At 42.6% G+C, this 24,277-nt stretch overlaps 1 protein-coding gene across 8 annotated transcripts in view; it reads right to left on the minus strand.

Annotated features, from left to right (window-relative positions):
- The window catches only part of NCOA2 (nuclear receptor coactivator 2), a 162,777-nt gene that overhangs the window by 23,508 nt on the left and 114,992 nt on the right, over window positions 1-24,277 (minus strand). For all 8 annotated transcript variants that reach the window (XM_069957498.1, XM_069957502.1, XM_069957495.1 and 5 more), the window contains 7 exons: window positions 13,554-13,657; window positions 10,568-10,745; window positions 10,280-10,450; window positions 10,034-10,135; window positions 9,312-9,449; window positions 8,052-8,199; window positions 5,772-6,990 (listed from right to left, as the gene is read on the minus strand). In XM_069957498.1, the coding sequence (XP_069813599.1) occupies window positions 5,772-6,990; window positions 8,052-8,199; window positions 9,312-9,449; window positions 10,034-10,135; window positions 10,280-10,450; window positions 10,568-10,745; window positions 13,554-13,657 (2,060 nt within the window). The remainder of the gene's footprint in view (window positions 1-5,771; window positions 6,991-8,051; window positions 8,200-9,311; window positions 9,450-10,033; window positions 10,136-10,279; window positions 10,451-10,567; window positions 10,746-13,553; window positions 13,658-24,277) is intronic.

Below are 24,277 nucleotides of genomic sequence, written 5' to 3' on the forward strand. Positions count from 1 at the left end.
TTACACGGCCCGATAATGGTTAGGGCCCTATTCCACCGGACGATTATAGTTCAGATTATCGTTAAATCGTTCGAATCTAAACGATAATCGTTCGGTTGAAATGCAGTTAACGATTAACGACCGAACGAGAAATCGTTGATCGCTTTATAAGACCTGGACCTATTTTTATCGTTGCTCGTTGGCAAAACCTTCGCAAATCGTTTGCATTGAATAAGACATCGTGCGGTCGTTTGCAATAGATACAAACGCAATAGCGAATAAATAGCGAAGAAAAAACGATCGCAATTACGATCATAAGTAACGATTATCGTTCCATGGAAATGAGTAAACGTTTTCAGGTCTTTCGCAATAGCGCGCGTTTGAGACCGTTAATGATTATGCAAACGATAATCGTCCGGTGGAATAGGGCCCTTAAACAAGGGCTGCATGGACATCGTTAACGATGTCCTTGCACCCCTTGCATAAACTCTATACATTACCTATCCATGCTGCAGGGCTCCTCTTGTGGTCTGCCTCTCACCAGGTCCAAAGCGCTGCAACTGGCCGCTCTGAAGCTGGAGCGTGCGGGACCCAGGGAGAAACAGAGTGCAAGAGGAGCCCTGCAGCATGGATATATAATGTATAAAGTTTGGAAATAGTCAGCCACGCATCGTTATTACACGTAGCGATGCGCAGTCGGCGCCTGACAATTATAGGTGCAAACCTATATCAACGATCAGCAGATGATTGTTGTCATCGGCTGATCGTTGTGTTTATTACACGGAGCGATAATCGGCCGGATAGGGCTGATTCAGCAAATTATCGTTCCGTGTAATAGGGCACTAATACAGTGCATAGTTGTTATTTTGCCAGTTGCCTGAGCAAAACAACAGTCACACATCTTCCCGTGCACTGAAAATAAGCTGCATACTCACCTTTCCTGATCCCCCCCTTCTTCTTTTCTGTCTGTGCAGCTTCCCTCTTCATCGTCCTTCCAATGATGTATGCCCAGTATTTCACTGTCTATGATCGCATGAAACATCAGAAGGGGGGGGGGGGGGGGGGGAGAGAGGACAGCAGCAGGCACTGTAAAAAGACAGAACAGCTGTACCAGGGGATCAGGCAAGTGAATATGCTGGATTTTATTTAGTGCACTATTTTTTTAAATTTTTGCCCATCTGAAAAAAATAATAAAAAAATAACAGCAACAATTCTGAGAATCCCCCAGAACTGTTTTTTTTTTTTAATAGTATAAAAAAAATCCTATTGTATCCCAGACCAGCAAAGTAACTATAGAGCATGTAAAGAAGTCAGTAGCCGGGATTAACCTTGAGGAAGGACACTCCTGCTCGGAGACGCTGATGCTAAGAAACGGCCTGAATCTGATTGTACTGCTGTTATGTCTCGGGCCTTGCTGTTGTGTCTTGTTGGATTAAGGAGATTTCAGCCATTTAATAGTTGTGCTTTTTGTATTTCTTTATGAACAGTTACAAGCAAACAAAGTATTCCCAAATGTTGGTATCACTTCTATTCATTATATAGTGTATAGGTGGTAGAGAATCTGCACCTTTTCTAAAGAGAGTCCCAATCGAAAACATGGAAACAGAATTATCCTCTTAGACCAGGGATGGGGAACCATCCGTGTTCTAGACCATGCCAGAACATGTGACCTGTACCAAAGGTTCTAACATTGCATGGACCCCAAGACTGGTAACACATTTATAGGATATGATGTTTGCCTCTGGACAGTCTATATCGTCAGGGCAAGTCCCCATGTAGCGAGTGGCTGTATGTGGTCAACTTCTGCTGACCTACAAAATCATGTCACCAACACCCTCCTATGCACAATGGTTTTTAGCAATATTACACCCGCCGCTGTGTGTCTCTGTGCCCTCATAGAGAGAATATACAGACACGATTTCTAACATGTAGAGGTTATTGTACATTGTTTCATATAAGGGCCCCAATCCCCAGAACAGGTTCTGTGCAGATACTGAACCAGCAGGGAATGCGAGCTCTGCAGAGCTATAAATACGAAAAAGAACATAAGCCAGGCTATAAAGTTTCTGCACTTTTATGTAGATTAATCCTATATTTAGACTGTAAGTGATGATGAAAGGTGTGTACGCCCATGAATGACTCCTTACACATCCTATTATTGCTGCAGTACAGGCCGGCCCACATTAACACTACACAGGCAGCAGAGATGGCCTGCAATAATGCACAGAGATTAGGGGCAATTTACATCAGCAGATCTGTTGTCTACAGCAGACATTATACATGTAATAGGACAGCATATAGCCTAGAAGCAAAATGGAGTGTGTACAAAGGGAACCTGCCAGCGTGAAAATGCATTCAAATCTGCAGGCAGCATGTTATAGAGCAGGAGATGGTGAGCAGACTGATATATAGTTTAGGGTAAGTTTACACCTGTGTTTCACCCTCTGGCACAATTCTGTTTCTACTTTCCATTTTGATGACATAGAAAAGAAACCAAGCAGATCTGTCAATCTTCCAATTCATTTTGATATTTTTTTTACTGTGCTCCATGTGTCTTGGGGTCCTATTACATGGGACATCAATGGCCCGATCAATTTTGTAAACGAACGCTGCTAGATCGGCACTCATTTACCAGGCCTATTACACAGCCTGATAATCGTTTAGCAGGGGCTGCACAGACATCATTAGCGATGTCCGGGCAGCCTTACAGTTTTCCAAACAGTTTACATTACCTGTCCAGCATGCTCCCGGTCTTCTCCTGCGTTCTGCTTCTGCGGCTGCAGCTTCAGAATGGCCTATCTGAGCTGAGCTGGGAAGCAAAGCGAAGGAGAAGACCGGGAGCATGGACAGGTAATGTAAAAGGTTTGTCAGCCAGGCATCACTATTACACGTAATGATGCGCGGTTGGCGACTCATTATTTCAGCTCTGGGCCTAAAGAAATGATCAGCTGATGATCGTTGTCACTATTACATGGAGAGATAATCGGCTAAATCGGGCTAATTCGGCAGATTATCGCTCCTTGTCATAGGGCCTTGAGTTGTGCTCAGTTTTCATCAAATCCATCAGTGTTACTTTTTTGGAGAAATATAAAATTTATTAATGCACCATTTTATTTTTGTCAGTTTTTTTATTTTATCTTTTCACACATTATAGTCAATGATGAAGAATCTCAACGGAAGGTATTTCCTTTCACGTCAAGTTAGGCTGGGTTCACACTGTGTTTTTGCTGTTTTTAAACGGATCCATTTCAATCTATTTTGTTCCCCCCCCCATAAAACGGATACGTTTAACAGACTGCAAAAAAACATAATGTGAACCCAGCCTATCCGTCATCATCATTTTTTTTTTTTTCACTGAGCATGCGCAAAAGAAGCGAGAAACCCGAAAGAAATATAAACTGATATGCAAATGGATGCAAACTGAAGCAGGCTAACGTACCGAAGTCATTTTTTTTTTTTTTTAGCCAATTTGCACATGGACATCAAAAAAACTGATTATTTTGCAATCAGTTTGCGGTTATACGTTCGTTTATTATAGACGGATCAGTTAGTACATAAGAAAAACGCTGATGTGAACCCAGTCTAAGTAGGGAAAGTTTGCATTCATGTAAATTACTGTTTATTCTGGGTTAGGTAGACAAGTGGGTGGTGCTCATCAGTGATTGACAGCGCTCTAAGTGCACACACACACACACACACACACAGGAATCTGCCAACCACTGATTAGCACCACCCACATGACTAGAATGAGCAGAGATTTACATAGACAAATGACAAGTTATCCTGGAACTTTTCCCCACTAAACTATATATCCATCTGCTCTGCTCCCCCTGCTCTATAACACGCATCTTTAACGTGATAAGTTCCCTTAAAGTGCAGGCTGCAATGTATTAGTTTCAGGGCACAGAGAGCCTGCGTTATGAATGACGAAGGGAAAGCGTAGGAAAGGTTATGTGATAAGTTATCTCTTACTGAAGCGAGAATACACATACACAGCGGGTGGAGGAATAGTTCCTGCTAGTCTCAGAGTGATACTGTGCAAGATGAGTAATGACAACAGGATAAAATGTCACCACAAAAGGTACACATAAATATGTGACACCCACTGAAAACAAATAGATATTACACTCCAAATAAAGCCAAGGCGTCGTACCAAGACCATCTGGTATTCAGGGATTCAGCAAGAACAGAGCACACTGCAATCCAATCCTTCCCACCAAGTATACCACAACCCTGATGGGAATTTTACAGAAGCGGCTACAAGTCAATGAGAGTCACAGTTCTGGAGGATATGGCAATTTCCTAGAGTCCAGGGGTCACAGGACATCTCAGCAAAGTCTTCCAGGCAGATTCCACCTCTTGCAGTATATTACTGTAACACTTCTTACCTTCATGGCGATGAATGTAAGACTGATACGATGGCGAGATGATTAAAAGCAGTTTTTACTTTGCTTGTTCCATGGTGAGATTTTTTTTTTCACTTTGACTCATGACCACAAATGAACCAAACTGTGAGGTTGTACACAACCTCAAAAGGTTACAAAGAATCATGCCATTTTATATGGAATAAATGTGTGTCATTCATCAGGGGGTTTTCTGGCTGTGAAAATAGGTTTTAAAGGGGTACTTCCATCTCAGCTTGTTAATCCCTATCAATAGAAGAGGGGATACCAAGCTGATCACTAGGGGTCCGACTGCCTATCCACCTTTTATTTTCTATGGGGGCATTAAAGGTTTCAGACTGCTGAACTCAGAAGTGTGCAGTGGGCCCATAAGCTGAGATGGGATACCCCTTTAAATGGCAGTTTAGAGCAATAGCTTATCATTCCATAGAGAGACCATATCTGCAGCCACAGCTCATTCATCTGACACGACTGGAGAGCGGTGACTTGCTTTAAAAGAGGTTTCATCATCTCAAAGTGCTGATATATAGCTAGGATATGCCATTACTTCATGATTGGTGAGGGTGTGACCTCTAGGACCTCCACCAATTGGGAGAATGAAGACAACCTCACTCACTAGATGAGAGTTGCTGCGTAGTTCCCTGCAGGGCAGCTGGTCATGGCCCCCCAAAAATGAAAGAGAATGCCGCACTATATTAATCCTGTGTCCCCTATATCCTCACAACCAGTGGGGGGCCCAGAGGTCAGACCTCCACTGATTATAAAAGTGATCGTTTATCCTAGTGATATGCCATCATTTCAACAAATAAGAGCACTGCTTAAAGGGGTTATCACTTTCTTGTTGCCTAAACAGTTATCAGGGAGGTCTCCACTGGCTTGTGTCGGCCATTCAGGTCTCAATTCATTGAATTCTCCCTATACTCAAACAGGTATAAATCACGGCTGGTGGAGGGAGAAAAGGCCGGTACTACCCCAATGTCTTGCAGTCCAGGCAACATGAAAGTGATGACAAGTTCCCTTTAAAGTACACAACAAGTTAATATGTGGCCTCTGGCTTTGTGAAGAATATTATAAGTCCACCTAATGCAGAACCTGAGGCCACAGACTATTTGGTCACCTAGTTATTGCATACGCTGGTTCACCAGTACAGATGAGCGAACCTGAGTGTGCGTCATTTGATTACCAATTGCTAAAGAAGTTGGGAGTCCTGGAAAACATGGATGCAGTCACCGGTAATGAAAAGCTTCACACTTTGAGGTTCAATCGTTACCAGTAACGTAGATGGGCATACTTGTGGCCCCCCTGAGAAAAACCTTTAAGGCTGTGTTGAATAACCCAGCCTAAGCAAACCACCAAGTATACAAGCTGAAGGAACACATGTGTTCTTACCTGATCAGATGGATATCCAGGCTCCTCTTTCTCTATCTTTATGGATGTCGACTTGGTGCAATTTGAAGGATCCATCTTGTTATCCAAACGCTCCAGCTTAGGTGTGATATCACCTAAGTTATCCTTACTATCATCCTTATCTAACAAGTAACGTAGTAGTGCATTTTCTTTCTTTTTGGGGCTCACTGGTTCCTGCTTTATAGTAACGTCAGAGCCAGGGCCTGTGCTATTGGACTCCTGATTCAGTTCTTTCCCAGTGGCCTCTGCTGTAAGCTTGGCCAGGTCAACAGGTGAGCTGCTGTCCTGTAGAAGTCTGTGCAAAATTTTATGCTTCTCTTTCAGTGAGGTTCCATGTGCTGAGGCAGACATACTATTGGCTGCAAAATGCCCCAAGGAGTCTTTGTTGTTTGTATCTCCCATAGGGTTGAGTGGTGAGGGCTCCATCTGATCAGATTTGGTGGTAAGTAACTGCAATAGTTTTGTCTGGCTCTTGCTGTCCATCAACCTGTTTTGACCATCCATTTTATCCCCGCCAGGCGCCATGCTTTCATTACAATCCTTCTGGTCCGATGAGCGGCAGTTAGTCTCTGCTTGCCCAGTTCCACCCTCAGGTTGCTCCCCATAAAGCCCAAAAGATTCTTTAGCGTCCATTTTCCTCAGCTGGGGTGGGTTCATGCTACCTGGCGAATTTTGTACATTCCCACTTTTCAGGTCAGGTGATGCCATGGGTGGCGCAAGAGGAACACCATGGCCCTCGCTGAGAGCCTGAAGTGCATTCAGAGAGCTATTGGCAAAACTATGGCTATTTCCTGTGCTACTACAAACTGGAGAATGCAAACTTCCTGCAGGGGAAAACTGACTGGGTGCAATACGAGGACTTCCCGCCACTCCTGGGCTTACACGATGTCTTGGGGAAAGCATAGAGTTAGGCTGACCCTGGCCCATGCCAGGACTTCCCTGTGAAGGGCTATTCATTTTGAGTGCATAGTTATTACCCTGAGGAGTGGTAGCTTGCATGCTGGAGACATGGTTCATCCCTCCCGAGCCAACATATCTGCCAGCTGACAAGCCCATTTGTTCCTTTGGGCCATTTATGGCATAATTCATATTGCTACTGACGGTCATGTCCTGACCAGGGTTCCCGCTGCACACTGTTTGATGGGCCGGGCTGTTGTTTTGTCCAGTCATGTCCTGATTCATTCCACATATATTCTGTTCTCTGTACGATAAAAAAAAAAAAAAATCTAAGAAAAGCAATACAATTCAATACAATTTATACTGACAATGCTTAGCACTACTTCCTGCATTTATACTGCACACAGCACTATATACACTCATACAGTGAAATCCGATAGAGGGGTGTCCTGGTTTACGTAACTAAAGACTAAAGGCTTTATAACTTTCCTATTTCAAAACATGTTTGCTGTCAGTGAATAAAGCAAATAATCTATACATTTCTACTCCTGCCCTTTGAAAATAAAAAATGAGCACGAACTCACAAGCTGGTTTGCTTTGATGCATCAGACTCCAGAGTGCTCTGGAGCCGAGAGCACTGTCTAAATACGATGTCCAGCGAGTTCCATGAACTCACTGGCACAGAAACTGTGGAAGTCTGGATAAATTACCCCCCCCCCTCCCTCAAGTGTATTAGAAAGTTGCTGAACCATCATCTATACAGTAATGTAAATATTGTTTACATAAAACCCCTTTAAGATGTAGCAAATTGCTGCAGGGTCCCCTATAGACTATATGCAGTTCTGTAAAGCCTTAATGTTTTACGCACAGGAAAAATAAAAATGCAGAGAAAGTTTGGGAGACTGTCAGACAAGCTTGTAAACTGCCGTTCCGTCTCTGTAAAACAAGTCATTACATAGAACAATGAGACCACTACAAAAGTCTAATGGTAGTCACAACAATCTGAGGCCGGCTAACTATAGATTCTCAGCTACAACTTAGCACCTGTTTTGCAAATGCTGTAACTTAAGACTTCTGCATAGTAAATCTCCACAGACAGGCTCTCAAATCCTAAAAGCTTATACAAATACATACGCTTGGTACCATGGTCTCTGTAACCCTACCCTCGATCCTTCGTGCACCTGTAACGCATGACAATCACGCCATCAGTCATGATAATGGTCATCTAGTATTTCGCCGGGCAGGGATACCTTGCTTATTTTGCATACTTCACCACTTATTGTAGATCTCGACAGCACACAAGTGTTTCCAAACACAAGATGGTCAAATATCACAAGTCATTTGCACCGGCAGGCAGGTCCTTACCTCTGAAGCACGTGTATGGATATTACAAGCTGAGGTTCATTTGCATTCTGAGAGCGGATGAGCTTGCTCCGTGTTTGGGCAGCAACAACTGTGCCATCAGACAACGAAAATCGGTATACAGGACTTAATGCAAGTCCTACCCTGAGAACTGAAAAAGAGAGGCAGGAAATATTAACAGAGGCCGAACCATGGAAACACTAGGGTAATGCCAACATGCTATACAGATGCTTGGTTTGAACAATACAAGTTTACATATAACTGCAGTGGTTCCCTCTGACAAGCGATGGCTTCTTACTAAGGTTCACATTATAGTCCTCAATATCCCAAAGATGTTATATAAAGGAGCCATACAGAAGTGAGCAGAAAATAACTAAGGGCCCTATTACACAATGCTAAACAGTGGATAAAAAAACTGACTAAATACTGAGTGTGAACCAAGCCTAAGTTAGTTAATAGCGGAGATAAACCATAACCTCAGTGTCTGATCATTTTTCCTCCCAGTTTCCTTTTGTCATGTAGAATATCTATGCTTATTGGATAAAACAATCTTTTTGGGACCATTCTGTCAATGACAGGAAAACATACACAATGCACGAATGCCGTTTGCCATGTATCCTTTGCCTAGTACACTAAGATCTGTATGCTGCATTGTCTTCTCTATGTGTTTGTTATCAATGTATTACAAGAAAATGTTTTCCAATACACCACGCGCCACTGAAGATGAAAATATGAAACGTAAGGCAGGCAGCAAGGATGGTGTGCACTAGTGTGAAAATAACTCGGTTTTAACATGGCTAGTACATTATAAAACGTTAAGGTTCCCTAGACACGGTTATTGATGTTACCATGAGAAGGAAAACATATTAAACAGCAGAACCATGAAAAGGGTCATACATAACAAGCTGAGAGATGTGTGTTTATATAGAGATGTAATAATCTGAACATTTATGCATGCAAAAATCACGAGAGGTGCTAACTGGAGCGAACTTTGAGAATACTCAGGTTCATCTGAACCTAAACGCTTGGCATTTGACAACCGGTGGCTGAAGTAGTTGGATGGAGCCCTAAGGCTGCCTGGAAAACATGGATACAGTGATGGGCAGTATCCATGTTTTCCAGGACTCCCTAGAGCTGCATCCAACTTCTTCAGCCACCAGTAACCAAATGCAGAGCGTGCAGGTTCGGATTAACCCGAATGTACTCGAGGTTTGCTCATCTTTAGTGCTAACATTTTCAGAGCACTACTATGAGCTAAGTTACCTTCTTGGTGATGCCTTTTGCTGAGAGACAATTCGCCATCGTGAGAATGGAATTTCTGAATACACCGCCGTACTAGATCCTCCCAGCCTGGTCTCATAAGCGCCCTCATGGTGCTCGTGTCCAGAGAGGTTATTTTACCTAAAAGAACAAGGTCATTCTAACTCCATACACAAACATACTGTAAAAATAGTAACTGAAAGCTGGGCTCATAAGAGCACTGCCAATAATAATCTTCCTTAGACTATACAAATGTATACGCACAAAAACACATATACAGATTCCAAATCTAGCAAAATGTATTCTCCACTAAATGTCTGACCTCACTCCCAGACTGCAATATGGATCCGTATTATAAACTCTTATAGCAGCCAGTATCTTTCAACCTCTATATGCTCCAGAAAATAAGAAAGCATTTAGCAGATTACACTGAGATATTATTTCATTTACCATAATCTTGTGTAGAAACTAAAAGTATACATTAGTACAGCAATGGTCATATGTTATGTGCTGCATGTTTAGGATTGGTACAACACATGGCCCCACTGCATTTCCTTGCATTGGTCCTAACGTTGCTCTGTGTATGCCCAGACAGGCAGGATGCATTCATATCCATTACTTCTCATGTGGTGCAGCTCTGCAAATAACTCTCTAGAATGCTGCCGTCTGCTTCCTGCCCTCTTGGAGGCAGACAGGTAATGACAGCACAGTGGAGAAGTGAGTACCTTGCAAGTCCTGACGGGTTGAGAATGTTTCAGATGTGGGAGGTGGAGGTCTTTCTTTCATTGGAACTCTTCTGGCCACACATATCAAGCAAGACTGTAAATCTTCAAAAGAGGGAAACAATCATTTCACACAGGAATAAGGAACTGAAAAGCATTCAATGGCTTTGTTTACAGGTGATCTCCAGTAAGTGACACAATGCACACTGTATGATGTCCCTTATGTAGCTAGTTCTGCAATAACCCTACCTTCGCCTTCTTCCTTAATGGACTTTGGTTGGGATACTGCAAAGCACTGCATAGTTTCATATTTCTGGTGTGTTTCCCGGCTGTCATGAGTTTCCTCTTCACACTCTGCTATTGGCTTCACCAGCATACGGCAATTAAAGGTATGGCTATTACGTCTAGGTCCCCCATTTACTGTGTAGACAAATAGGAAGAATATAAAGCGCTTTGATTATTTCTGTATCTTTGCATCAGCATTAAATGGCCGCCAAGAATGCAGAAAATCGGGATAAATCACGAGGTGTACGTTACCTAAAGACTTTGGCAGCAGGTTTTTGATGAACTCATTATGATCTCCGACATGTAAAATGTTGTATACACTTGTATTCATTAGCTCTTCCTGGTTGTACCGGAGATACTGAGTCACATTCTCAGAGACAAACACTACATTCCCTTCACGATTCACCACAAAGAAGAAACCATCCAAGGCCTGGAGAAGAAAACAAAGCCTTATACATATAGCTACATTTAGGTCCAGTTCACACTAACATTCAGGATCTGACAAGGGTTTTGGTGTGGATTCCATGCTGAAGCTTACAAAGGATGAAATAAGCTCCATAATAAGTCTGTAAGGCCGCGGCGAGACCCCGACTGCTCAAACTTTTGACATGTTTCTGTGTCGTAGCAAAAGTTTTTCTAAACAGCACACCTGTTGTTTCAGGTAACTTTTTAGGATGTGTGTACATGAGAAGCAATGCTCGTATAACGCACCGTCATCAGTTTTCCCCTCTGAAGGCTTTGTCTCTAATGTTCAGTTGTGTTTAAGCTGGTAGGTGCAGCATAAAACGGGCACTCGCCAAGCTGAGCGTAATCTTCTTTTACTCCATAAATCGAGTCAGGATAAAAGTTGCAGGGAGAGGGGGCATGGTTTCGGCGTTCTCAGCGACACACATTTCGTGCTGGAGTAAGTCATTCCGTACTCTCGTCATTATGTACCCACCCCACAGTAAGTACTTACTGAGTTTTTATGACGTCACGTGTGTGTGTGTGTGGGGGGGGGGCGCGAGTACATAATGACGAGTACATAATGACGGAGAGTACTGCATGACGTGTCACACTTCAGCTTGACAAATTGCTAAAACAGCCCGAAACATGCGTTGCAAGGAGAGGAGGCATGTTTTCAGCAAGTTTTATCCTGAATTGACTTATGGAATAAAGATAAGACGCAGATTGGCGAGTGCCTGTTTCTTTTCTCTATTGGATTGTTTAGCATTTGACCACTACATAACGAGGTGCACCACTTGCTGTGAGGATAATATATCTGGAAATAGTAGTGACGAAGTAGGTTCTGTCTGACTTGGTAGGTGCAGCAGAGCCTCTATGATGTCTACCATAAACTGAACACCCACAGTAGAGGGGCTACGAAAAATACTCAGACCCCGACCAATCAAAACATTTAACATGACTCTACAACATGGAGAGTAGTCCAACAGCTGCATAGCATATATATGCTGCTGAACTACTCTCTTTAAGCCAGTGGGCTTTCTGGCATTCATCCAACCCCTACTACCTGGCCATACTAAACCCTGGGTAGACTTCTTTACAGTGCTGTTGGACCCTATACACTTTTAGTTATGTCTCTACAACATTTCAAAATAGTTTTTTATTCATATTTTTAATTAAAAGAGTATAAAACATATATATAAAAACTACCTTATCTCTTAACTTCACTTTATGTTTAATCCCCCTCCCAGAGAAACAATCCCAGTAACAGGTTTGCAGTCCAAACATAAGACATGAATTACTTTGCCAGGATGCACAAGTGGGTTTAGTTTTGTGATTCATCTGTTTACCAATCTAAACTGGCTCCATACTGAGAGTGAATGCATTAGGCTCAGAACTAACAACCCACACCTACATGGAGGATGAGTAACTTCGTGGGACCAAAGCTTGGATATTGGAGAAAATAATAAAAATGCACAAGCACTTACTAAAGGAATGCCGGAATTGGGAATTCGGCAGCGGGTACTGATGGTCAGGTTCTAGCGTCATCTAACCATCATGCGCTGCTCTTAGTTTGTCTTACAAATTACTCGGACCCTGACCTATGAAAACTCTTGACACGTCCCTGTGACATGTTTCAGAATTTTTTTCTAATGACAGACACTTTAAATTAGATTTGATGTTAGACATCTAGAGCCCCTGAAGGACAACCCATACAACATTTCTAATGGCTGCCATATATTAAGTTCATTAACACAAGTCCTGCGGAATCTGTAAATTAAAACGTGAATTGTTTTGAAATCCGCAATGTTGCATTTAGCTGCGGATCCCCAAACTAATCCACACAATTCCATTGCATGTGGACTCCATTGTGGATTGTTTCTAGATCCTTCAAGTCAAAGATGGAAAAATCAATGCGGGGGGGAAAAAAAAAATTGTGCAAAAATTGTCGATTTGTAACTACTGAATTCTATGAAAATCTGCGGCTAAAACAACGTCCGGTGTGCATTTACCTAAAAGGGGTCTACATATGGGTGAATACAACGGGACTTCTTTTTTAGATATGGCATTCAGTTTGCATAAGCGGCATTACTATTACTGAGTAACTAAGCAGAAGCCTGTTCTGTATAAGGCCACAGAGCGTGCATCTCTGCACAGTCATGTGATGTTTACTTCTCTGAAGGAAACGGCAATTCGTGCTCTGTTGCTTAGCAACGGCCATATACTTATGACATGCACAAATGCAGACATTTCAAGAAACAATTAAATAAGCAGATGCTTCCTTATTGAAAGTGCTTCTGCCATGGAGCCCGAGCAGCTCCAGCAGCCTTACACATGCCTATAATATATGAAGTTATGCCGAGATGTGTCCATAAAACTAGCCGATTTATGGCGCAAGGAGCAACCGCCAAGCTGTGTCTTACTAGGAGAGGGCACAGACATGATAAATTCTTAATAGGATCCATCATAAGAGAGTCTGACATCTTCATGTCGCCTTGGCACTACAGAAAGTTGTACTGTAATGTGCAAAGCTCAAAGTATTTGTGCAGAGAGAGTGAAGCAAGTGCAGAAAGGAGGAACAAACGTCAGCTTATTGTAAGGAACAGGAAGCGTGGAGGCAGCAGACGTGCCCTTTGTCTATAGCAGCGAGCAGGAGAAGAACCAGTGCACTTGGGAATGTATGCAGGGGAAAATAAGGCAATATGTACACCTCTATCCCTCATATAGCTCGTATCCAGCTATTATTAATAACTAATCTATCAATGCAAGTAAACGTAACACGGCCCTTGTGTACCTCCAGCATCATCGGTCCGAGCGCATCCTTGTCTATGACACTTTGGCCTGTCGAGGATACATCCGCTTTCTGAACTTCATCCTCATTTGAGGCTGCTGCTTTTTCTGCATGAAAAATGAGAATTTTTAGGATGTGAAGACAACTATAGCACCATGAATATTTAATAATGCCCTTAACCCTCGATACAGCATCCCTATATATTCCCTTATAGATGAGGATTGGTTGCATAGGTTTGCTGCAGATTCACCATGCCTGACTTCTGTCTGCTTTAGTAAATACTTGATTTCTCCGTGTAATTCTGGAACATCTTTTCTTATAGCTCTGTCTTCTGTTACTAGAAATATTTTAAGACCCAATAACCAAGTGGGTGTTACCAACTGGGGGCGTGTCCCTACAGGGTCACTATGATTGCATAGTGTCAGACAGTGTAGAGACACGCCCCCCCCAATGGCACATCACAGACGTATAAGAAAGCATGGCCCAGGACTAATATTTCACAGCTATTTCATGTATTTGCTAAAACAGACAGGTCAGGAGTGGCAACAGGTTCTCTTTAAATCCACAACAAATCCTATGTAAATACATTAAACATTTACATATTTTAAATATATGCTGCTTTTTTTTTTTTAATTCCTGTTTTGAAGGAATAAAGATGACCTTTCCACTACTTCCTCTTACTGTATTCAACTTTTAGACAAGTTAACATATATACACACACACATACAGAAAGAGAGAGTGCGAGAGAGACACACACACAGTTTTTATTGTAAAAACATACATAAGGAAACATATAACCATTTTTACAGGGCTTGTCTGAATATGATCAGATAGATAGATAGATAGATAGATAGATGGCTTGCGGTGACACTCACTTCCCCCCCAATCCCCCACAGCTGCCATTCCAAAACCTTCCAATCCCTGGCTACTTTCTTGGCTCCTGCTATGCGCTATCACCACAGGAAATGCCCTGCTCGGCCAATCACAGGCTGCAGCAGTCATTCATTGGCTGAGCAGGCAGTGCTTGTAAGGATAAGTTACAGGAACTAAGAAGAAGTGGTGACAAGGGGGAAGTTGTGGGGGATCAAAGTAGATGAGTATGACTTCTTTATTTTTACACCATCCCAAATAAATATAAAAAAATATTTTTATCTCCGGCCACCCAATTAACATAAACATGTAAAAAAAAATACACGGACAAACAGGGCAGACTTCTCTATGTTTTAGGATATATACTAAAAAAAATCCAAACATAGGAATAACATGCAATGAAAACGGGTCATAGGGTTACTGACTGCACCACATTTGGGCTGCACAAATTTTAGGAATAAGTCATCATACTAGCAAAAAGTATGCTACCCAAATGCTCAGTACACAAAACTTCTGAGTTCTGCAAAATGTGTGTTTTGGAGACGGAACAGATCATAGTCACTAGCAGTTCAGTCAAGTGACTGGGCCGAATGTTTGCATACATTTTTGACAGTATCCAAAATGTATACCTTGGATGTACACCAGAAATACACTATTAAGTGCATATGGCTACATAATGAACCACACAACAATATTAGACGAATATGACTGAATGTACTGAATACATCATCTGTGTGTCAGCCTGGTCCAACAAAGTACAACTTAACCCATCAATAGAGCCAGGTACTGACACAGTACTGGGCCCAAAAGTTCTAGAAAAAGACAACTTTTCTTGAAGCAGAGTTAAATCACAACCTACTAGATCAATGTGTGACCTGTGTGCACAACAAAGATAAAATAGATTAGGATACAGCTGACGTGCACACATCCTGTACTGTGCAGAATAATCCCAGTGGTGTTGTACGGTGGAGAAAGCCTCAAGCTCATACAGCTACACCCCACCAGATGGACTTTTAACAATATACAGTCATTTCTGGGGGTTGCCTTTTTTCCAAGTAAGTGTAAAGGATTCACAAATATAGGAGGAATGTAAGGATGTATTTACAGGAAAGGTCTCGTCATTTTTTTCCGTCTCATGTACACACACCTATCCATGCCTTAGTGTGCGAGATGCCACGTGTGAAGAAGCCAGCACCCAGACAGATCACCACATGCAAGGAATCCTCCGCTGGGCCAAACACTATAAAGACACACTCAGCAAATAGACACAGCGGCCTCGGCTAAGAAGAGATCGCTGAAGTCCGAGGTACAGTCCATCTGCATTCCACAAATAGCTCACAATCGCCACATCAATGTGAACTTATTCTGGAAGGCAGAGGAAAGACTGACGTTCAGCCTGGTTTACAGCTCACACATGAAAAATGCACTTTAATCTGGCAAATGTAAGAGCAAACAGACATTTCCTACTGCTCTCTAGTAAAACCAGCACCAGGGGATTTCTGGGGTTTAGGTTGAATCTTGTCCCAGATTTCAAACTCAATCCGACCTTTTATAAGTAGACGTCGCTGATGTAGTCGTGGAGGAATGAGAACATACATTGGGGCTTTGTAGCACCCTTCACAAAGCCTAAGTCAATAAAGTCATTTCCAGTATATGGCACATACACATCAGCCAGGCCTTCTTCTTTGCTAGTGATATGGTGAAACGTGATGTGCTTCGCATAGACGGGAACTCTCTCTCAACCAGCATTGGTGAATCTATGGTTAAACACCTCTTATAACAGGTATAGATTATAGTTATGAATTATTGCCAGTGCATTATTCCAATATAGATGATGTGCCGCGACATTAAACTCCCCAATGCCGCCTTGTGTGACTCCCAACAAAGGCTGCCACCTATTCTATATACCTATCGAGACATGGACTACCCAGACCTCTAAAGATATTGGCACCACATCTTTCCAGCCCTGCAGGATGCAAGGTGATGCCTCCATGGAAAAGGCTTGAATTTCCAACTCATCCTATAAAAACTGGACTGGATTGTGATCTGGAGGCCTAGTGAAACAATTTTTTTTTTTTTTAGTGTGACGAGGCGCATAGTCCTGCTGAAGCAGTGGCTAGGGATCAGCATGTTGGGCACTAACCACTACTTGTCAGGAACACCCCACAAGTCCTTTTGGAAACACTTAGACCCAGCGGTCTAGTTATCACAATGTGTTAGTTTCATTCACATCCATTACATATTGCTCCCCTTAAATGAGGCCTTTGCCATGATATGATCCACGTTATTCACTTCACCTGTCAGCAGAATTTACATACACAAATTTTAGTGAGAGAGTGGATCCTATAGGGAGAGGTATATAGGGAGTAAAGACCCAATAATGGTTGAAATGCAAAACGGCATAAAAAAATCTGAGCATGACAAAAAGACACTCTAATAAAATCCAAGCATAGCCCAAACCATAATGGTGATGTATATGTTGGGATCATGACAACTATAGGTGAATGTTTCCTAAACTTTCTCACTGCAAGGTGCCTGGAATAAGGTAAGCTGGCTTGCCCGGTCAGGAACAAGCTGACATAATAACAGTAGGCTTGCTTAGCTCCCAGGATGGAAGGGCTGGGCAATAATGATTCAATATATGACTCACACATAGTAAAGTGCACCCATAGTGGTTATGGCTGCCATAATGAAACATTTGTTTTGAAAAAAGTGTGTCATTGTATCAGTGTGTGTAAAGACAGGTCCTGCTACTGAGCTGCCAAACATCGGAATAGAAGGAAGCTGCAGTAAGTACGGAGAATAAATCCACCCCCGGGACCACAGATCAAGTCAGATCCAACAGGAGAATTACTGGGCTATCATCTCAGGATGACACCTACTTTTTCTAGCTGATGGCAAGTCTTCCTTCAAACTAACTTAGTAAGTTAAAAAAAAAAAAAAAAAAGACAAGTCAAAGGTTTGACTGGTTAGGGTGCAGATGCTGAGACCCCCACCCTTCCATCCAAATGACAGCAATCCATCTCCACATCAAAATCTGCAATGGTGGCTTCAATTGATTTTACTGTTGGCATCTTCCACCCCAACACATGCAAAACTAAGGGCCCTATTATATGGGACGATTATCGTGCAAAAAATTCCACATTTGTTCACTAATCGTTCAGCGTAATTGCAGCAGCATATCTGACACATGTGAAAATGTGCTAAAGGGGGCAACAATTTTTTTTTAAGGAAACCAAAGGAATAATTTAGTGTGTGAATGGGTGGTCAACCAATGGGAGGACTGTTCAGATAACTGCCAGCTATCACACCTTTTACAAAAATCAAATGCTCTGTTTCCACCCAGTTATGCAGGAAAATCTTCCAGTATATGTATCCATAGACGACCCCCCCCCCCCCCCCAGAGAGGTGGTCATGTTTTTCTGTGCAGTATATGATTTTTGTAACCATGTCATCCTACATAGTGGTATAGGTCGGGGAAATCCCTCTGATGTATACCTCCGCACGCTGCAAGATGTAATGTGAACTTATCCTTATGTACTCGCACTCCTACAATAGCAGGCCTGATTCGAGACAATGCAGGCCTGTGGGGAATTAAAGGAGGTAAGGACATGTTGCTTCTAAGGAAAGCTTTAGGAGGTAAGTGAGTGAGACAATTATACATCTGCACAATACTAAAATTAGAAGAGCTGCCATATGGCTTGGTGAAGCCAGCATCACATTCGTATTCATTAGGAAGCATTCTGCTCGCAGAAAAACACAAGGCCCTTCCTGTGCTCTCCGAATCTGTTTATCTTTTCAACATTAATGCACCATATATCATCTGGCTGCTGAAAACTCCCACAGTGCCTGAAAAAGAGAGCGAGCGGCGAGCAATGGGCGCAGCTGGGCTCTCTCTCACAGGGAGCAGCCTACAGCCCGTCACACCAGCACTTCCCTCTTTTCACATATACTTCACCCTCATTAGCAAAATCACAGTTTCCCCAGAAAAGATATCACCGGTCCAGACACAATTCCGTTCCCCCCCCCCCCTTCTTAGCTGAGAAAGTGAGACTTTGATGCACTGTCAGCTATGCCAGGAATTGTTTTGTGAAGCGCGTGATGAGATGACTAAGCACACAGAGGACAACCGCTGCTTAAAGTATTGTAAAGTTAACCCATACAGTGACACTTCACCGTTACCTGTCACTAACTTGTAGAAAACAAACTACGAGCCTGAGAGTACACGGTGTACCCAGGAGCAGATCCGAGGACCTAATGTTATCTGCATGCCACAGAGAGAGAACATGGTAACATGTATTCCAACATGGAATCTATATACAGTTTACTATTATATATACAGTAACATTTATTTTATTTTTTTTATTTATACATTTACAACGCCTGCACGCAGAAAAAAAAATCATTCATAGTATTTCACGGGAGAATACAGTGCCTGCAAAAGGGTCTAATGGTCTAGACTGGACTATATAAAAGTTTGGGGCATCCTTATGTTTTTTGTTTTTTTTACTTTATGTCATAGAAACAATATGGAAATTCTAACAGCACAAGAGTAGATGATTTGCTTGTAATAGGGTGATATTACATGGCCCGACATTACACTATAAGCAAGCTCAGTTATTGTGCAGCATTGTTAGCGATGTCTGTGCAGCCCTTGCTTTGGTGAAATATGATAATAAACAGAATACTTACCTATCTAGGCTCCCCTTGTGTCCTGCTGCCTTGTTCCTGTGTTCCCAGCTCACCCCAGCCAATTTGGGGGCTTCTGATTCAGTCTCTGTAGTGACACGAAGCTCAGCCAATCACTGGATGAGATGGGACAGCGCAGTGGTCAGTGATTGGCTGAGTGGCCTGTCACTTCAGAGGCAGAAGAGTCGGAGGCAGGTGCGATGAGCTGTAGAGAACACAGAAACAAGGCAGGAGGACATCTTTAGATTTTTTCTTTACCCTTGCCATCGCCGCCGGCTGTGCATCACTATTACATAAAGTGATGTGCGGCCGTCGGCCTATGATTTTTAAACATATTAAGAGACAACAATCAGCCAATGGTTGTTTCCTTGGCTTTATTACACGGGGCAATATTCTGACAAATTGGCAGATTCTCTCTCCATATAATAAGGTCCATAGCCAGAGAAGATACATGTAAGGGAGTCACCAACATAGCACGAGAAAGAGTCCAACAGCATCTAGTAGTAGTAATAGTAGTAGTAGTAGTGCAAATTCTAGAGACGCATGCTTGATAAAGACCAGATGTGGTCAAAACATTGCTTATCTGTACTCGGCTATGTGAATAAACTTCACTAGGATTTGCACTACTTTGCGATGCTTTCTACGCCATAGAAACAAGTCAAAAATTTTGATCAGTCAGGCTCTGGGTGCAGAGTCCCTCATCGATCACTAGAAACTGCCAGGAGAAACACTCAGCAAGCGCCTCTTGCAGGAGATGGATACTACTGAACATTTATAGAACCAGCCTCCTATACTAAGGTGAAGGGTGAGAGAAGCGCAGAGCTGATCGCTTCTCCCTGCTTTTTCTAGCGACTAGTGGAGGTCTTGGCAAACAGACATGTCAAATGTTTTTTGTTAGTTTTTTACGGCAATGACACAACTGCAAATTAAACACTCCTCTACATCCTAAAGTGACATACTTTACAAAAAGGAACATTTCTAGTCAAAAGTGAAACTTTTAAAAAGAACGTCAACATCAATGAAGTTTTCCATTGTCTGCCTTGGTAGAAACTTGTTTTTTTCCGACCTGTACGACTGTTCTCACTTCATTCACAACCCCAAACCTAGTACAATACCCACTGTGTGTAGATAGTAGGTGACCCCCTTTCTCATCCACTCGGCTACCACAGCCCCCCTGAGTACTAGATATTCATACTGCGGAAACTGCTGCTACGTTTGGGAGGGTGTCAATGGTTCCAGCAGCAATTCAATGCCATGTTCAGCCAAGAAGAGTCAAAGTGCTACAAGAACATATATGAACAACTTCTGAATATCGACTTTATTCCAATTTCCCGAAGACGTATTATTACACAAATTAGTACAAAAAAGATCATTTACAGGAAAGACTTGAAAAGAGACTATAAAAATGAAACCTAAAATGCAGAAGTGAAATAAGTGACAGAAAGAAGGCCGATACTATAGAAGAGAGGGATAGGAGACTCGCAAGCGGAGTCAGTAAAAGCTAAACATTGGGAAAGGCACTGAACGGGAGGGAGGAGAACGAAATCGGAAACTTCATACATAACCACAGATATCACTGAGCAAGAGATCCAGACACGTATCATTATCCTAAGCTGGCTTTATACAGCTGTAGTGTGCCGGCACCCAGACCTCCTGCTGATCAAATAAACTTCATAGAATCCTATGGTGCCGCTGAGCAAGAACAAGCCAGGGCAGAGAGCTGAACTGTAATAGATGCCTCTATTACACACACGGCCATACTTTTAGGCCATCAATTTAATAGTACACTGACTAATCCCTGCAGAGCCAGTTGCATAAAGACCAAGACCCATAGCGGTCAGGTGATCACTACGGTGTGATCTTAGCATAATGTGAACACTCATAGGACCATAGGTAGTCGCTAGTTAACAACATTTAAAGGGGTTATGTAGCATTAGGAAAAAAAAATGTCAGCTTTCTTCCAGAGACGACATCAGGTTTTGAAAATTAGTTCCATTGAAGTGAATGGAGCTTAAAGGACAAGTGCCATGAAAAACTTTTTCCCAGTAATTGAAGCACATTACAAAGTTATATAACTCTGTAATATGTTTCAATCACCTATCTGCCTCCCTTCCCTGTCTTTTCCCCCCTCCACCCCCCACCAGGAAGTGTAAGAAACTCACACAGACCTGATTACTGTCGTCACCGTCACCAGGCAGCTCCTTCTTGTGAGGATGAGTCATCAGCAGGAGGGCTGCTCTAGCTCCTGTTACACCAGCCTCCCCCTCCCCCTCCTTGTCAGGTGACTCTGCTTGCTCAGCTTATCTTCTCTAGTGACATGACTCCGTCACTGAGTCCAGGGCAGCAGGAGAGAGGGTATGAGGGGAGGGGGGAGAGAGGGTATGAGGGGAGGGGGGAGAGAGGGTATGAGGGGAGGGGGGAGCTGCCTATGTGCCGGAGTCAGTCTGAGGGAAGATAAGCAAGTGAGATTTGACAAGTGATGGCTTGCAGTTGTTCAGCCAATGGGAGCTGAGCAAGCCTGTCATCTGACAAGGCAGGGGAGGGGGGAGGCTAGTGTAACAGGAGAAGGAGCTGAGAGAAGAGCTTGGTGACAGTGACGACAGTAATCAGGTCTGTGTGAGTCAGGACACTTCCTGGTGGGGGGTGGAGGGGGGAAAAGACAGGGAAGGAGGACAGACAGGTGATTGAAGCATATTACAGAGTTATATAACTTTGTAATGTGCTTCAATTACTGGGAAAAAGTTTTTCATGGCACTTGTCCTTTAATTACAAATCACACCTAAACTGGAGTTGTGCTGTTTCTGGAAGAAAGTGGCCATGTTTTTCTAACACTAGATGACCCATTTAAGCCATTAAAGAGTTTAGGGTCGTGCCAGTATGCACACATATAATTCAGCACCCAATTTTGCCAGGTTTCTGCTGGATACATGTGCATAAAAGCAAACCGTAATGTGAACCCACCCTTAAAGGGGAAGTCTGCATTTTATTTTAATACACTATAGAATCATCTTTTTGTTTTGTTTCTACAATGTACCAGCAACCTTGTAAACATGCTTACAAATCTAAATCCAGCATATTCTACATAATGTTTTCTGCCCTGGATCATCAGTGGTTGCATTAGTGACATAAGAAGTTCTACAGTTCATGTTGATATCTGCCACATAAAACTCCATTCAGTAAGTGCAGAATAAAGAAACAAACAGTCTGCATGCATTGACAGTATTAGGTGTGACTGCATATATTCCTATATATACCTAGTCACACCTACCAGCGGAGCACCCACACACTGTTCTGGTCCTTGCACAATCATACTTACATGAAGTAGGATATTTATAGAAACATAGGGCACAGGTCCATATTTATCTATTTATTGTATAAAGGTCTGATTAATACCTCCCCGCTCACATATTCAATGGCATTAACTTGTCTGCTCCAAAGCTGGATATGTTGGCACAATGCAGCACTACGCTGTCAGGTCCTGTCCACATCCTGTTTTCACTAAACACGTTCGAGGTGACTGACAGACATATTCCCTAAAGATACTCAGTAGGGTACATAGGCCCCCCATGCAGCAGCGTGTGTTATAAAGGTGCCCTTACAGCATATACTGGTCACTGCTACATGAAAGCATATTCTGCTATTACTAATCTAAAAAAAAATAAAATAAAATAGAATATAGAATTACACACACAAATAAACAATTCTCCAGACAGCCCATTAGTCCCTTCTAGACATACTACAGCCTTTTGATGCCCATTGAGTACAACCTTTTGATGCCCACTGTGCACGACACGTTGAGCAATCCAGTAGCATCTATCCATACCATGTCAGATTGGTCAGAAAAACGTCCACTCCACAAAGTCATAGGTGATGTAAGGCGCAGTTCAAACATGGGTCAAGACGATGATGCTTTAAAAACTTTATTATACTCAAACACAACGCGTTTCTTGCTTGAGAATTAAAAAAAAACAAAAAACGTTTTTAACTCCTCGTCTTGTCCCACGTGTGACCTGCAACTCACATCACCAATGACTTTGTGGAGTGGAGGTTTTTCTCACTAAAAGGTATGTTCACACGAAGTAAAACAGGCGAAATCCCGCCTGTCTCAGTGTGCCATAGCCCGTCTACGGGAGAGCATGCGCTCCTCCACATGTCACTTCTTCGAGTGGAGAGTGGCGGCAGCGGATGAGCGTGCGCCCTCTCATTTACTAACATCGGGACTCTGAGCACGGCGGGATTCCGCCGTATTTGCTCAGTGTGAACATACCCTAATTGTGGATCCTGTTTGAGGACATCACAGGAGAGGCTGTGGCCCTTAGTCGAACCTTATGTGCTACAAAGTTTTGGGCCTTTTCAATATCGCACAACCACTTAATATTACGCTGCGTTTACACGTAACGATTATCGTGCGAATTTGCCCGATACCGATCGAATTCGAACGATAATCGTACGTGTAAACGCAGCGAACGATCAAACGACGAACGAGAAATCGTTCATTTTTACAACATGTTCTAAAATAGTCGTTCGCAAAAAATTTGCATATTGTTCCTTGTAAACAGTCGTTCACCGATTTTTCCTATGTGCGAGATAGGCTTAAAACTAAAACTAAATTTTCCGTACGATATATCGTACCATCTAAACGCTGATCATTATGAAAAAAAATCGTTACTCCGACATCGTTAATTGTACGATCGGGCTAATTATCGTTTCGTGTAAACGCAGCATTAGAGTGGCATGTGTGTATATCCTACACATTGTTTTGCTTAGGTACTTAACCATAGAGCACTGTCTTTCATTTGTATGCCAGACTGGTGGGAGTGTAGTATACCTGGAACTTTTAATGCACTCCTGCTGTGTGCCTGATGTGCCTAGGAGTGGTTTGTATTCTTATTTTGACAGATACTAATGTGGTTTAGCAAGCACTATGCCGAATCTCCTCTTAATAAGCTGCTTGCTGAATATAAATCTTGCATAAGCGTTTTTACACGTCATATGCAAAGTGCTAAATGGAGAATATACTGTAATAGGACTGGGAAAGCAGGTTATACTGGAATGGTTTGCAGAAACCTAATGTTGCAATTGGCAGGGCTCCTTTAAAGAATCCGGCTTCATACAAACAGCGCTAACTGTACAGGTGTTCCTTCCCGACGGCTTCACTCCCTTCTCAA

The sequence above is a fragment of the Dendropsophus ebraccatus genome, chromosome 2 (genome assembly GCF_027789765.1).
Source record: "Dendropsophus ebraccatus isolate aDenEbr1 chromosome 2, aDenEbr1.pat, whole genome shotgun sequence".
In the NCBI taxonomy this organism is placed as follows: domain Eukaryota; kingdom Metazoa; phylum Chordata; class Amphibia; order Anura; family Hylidae; genus Dendropsophus; species Dendropsophus ebraccatus.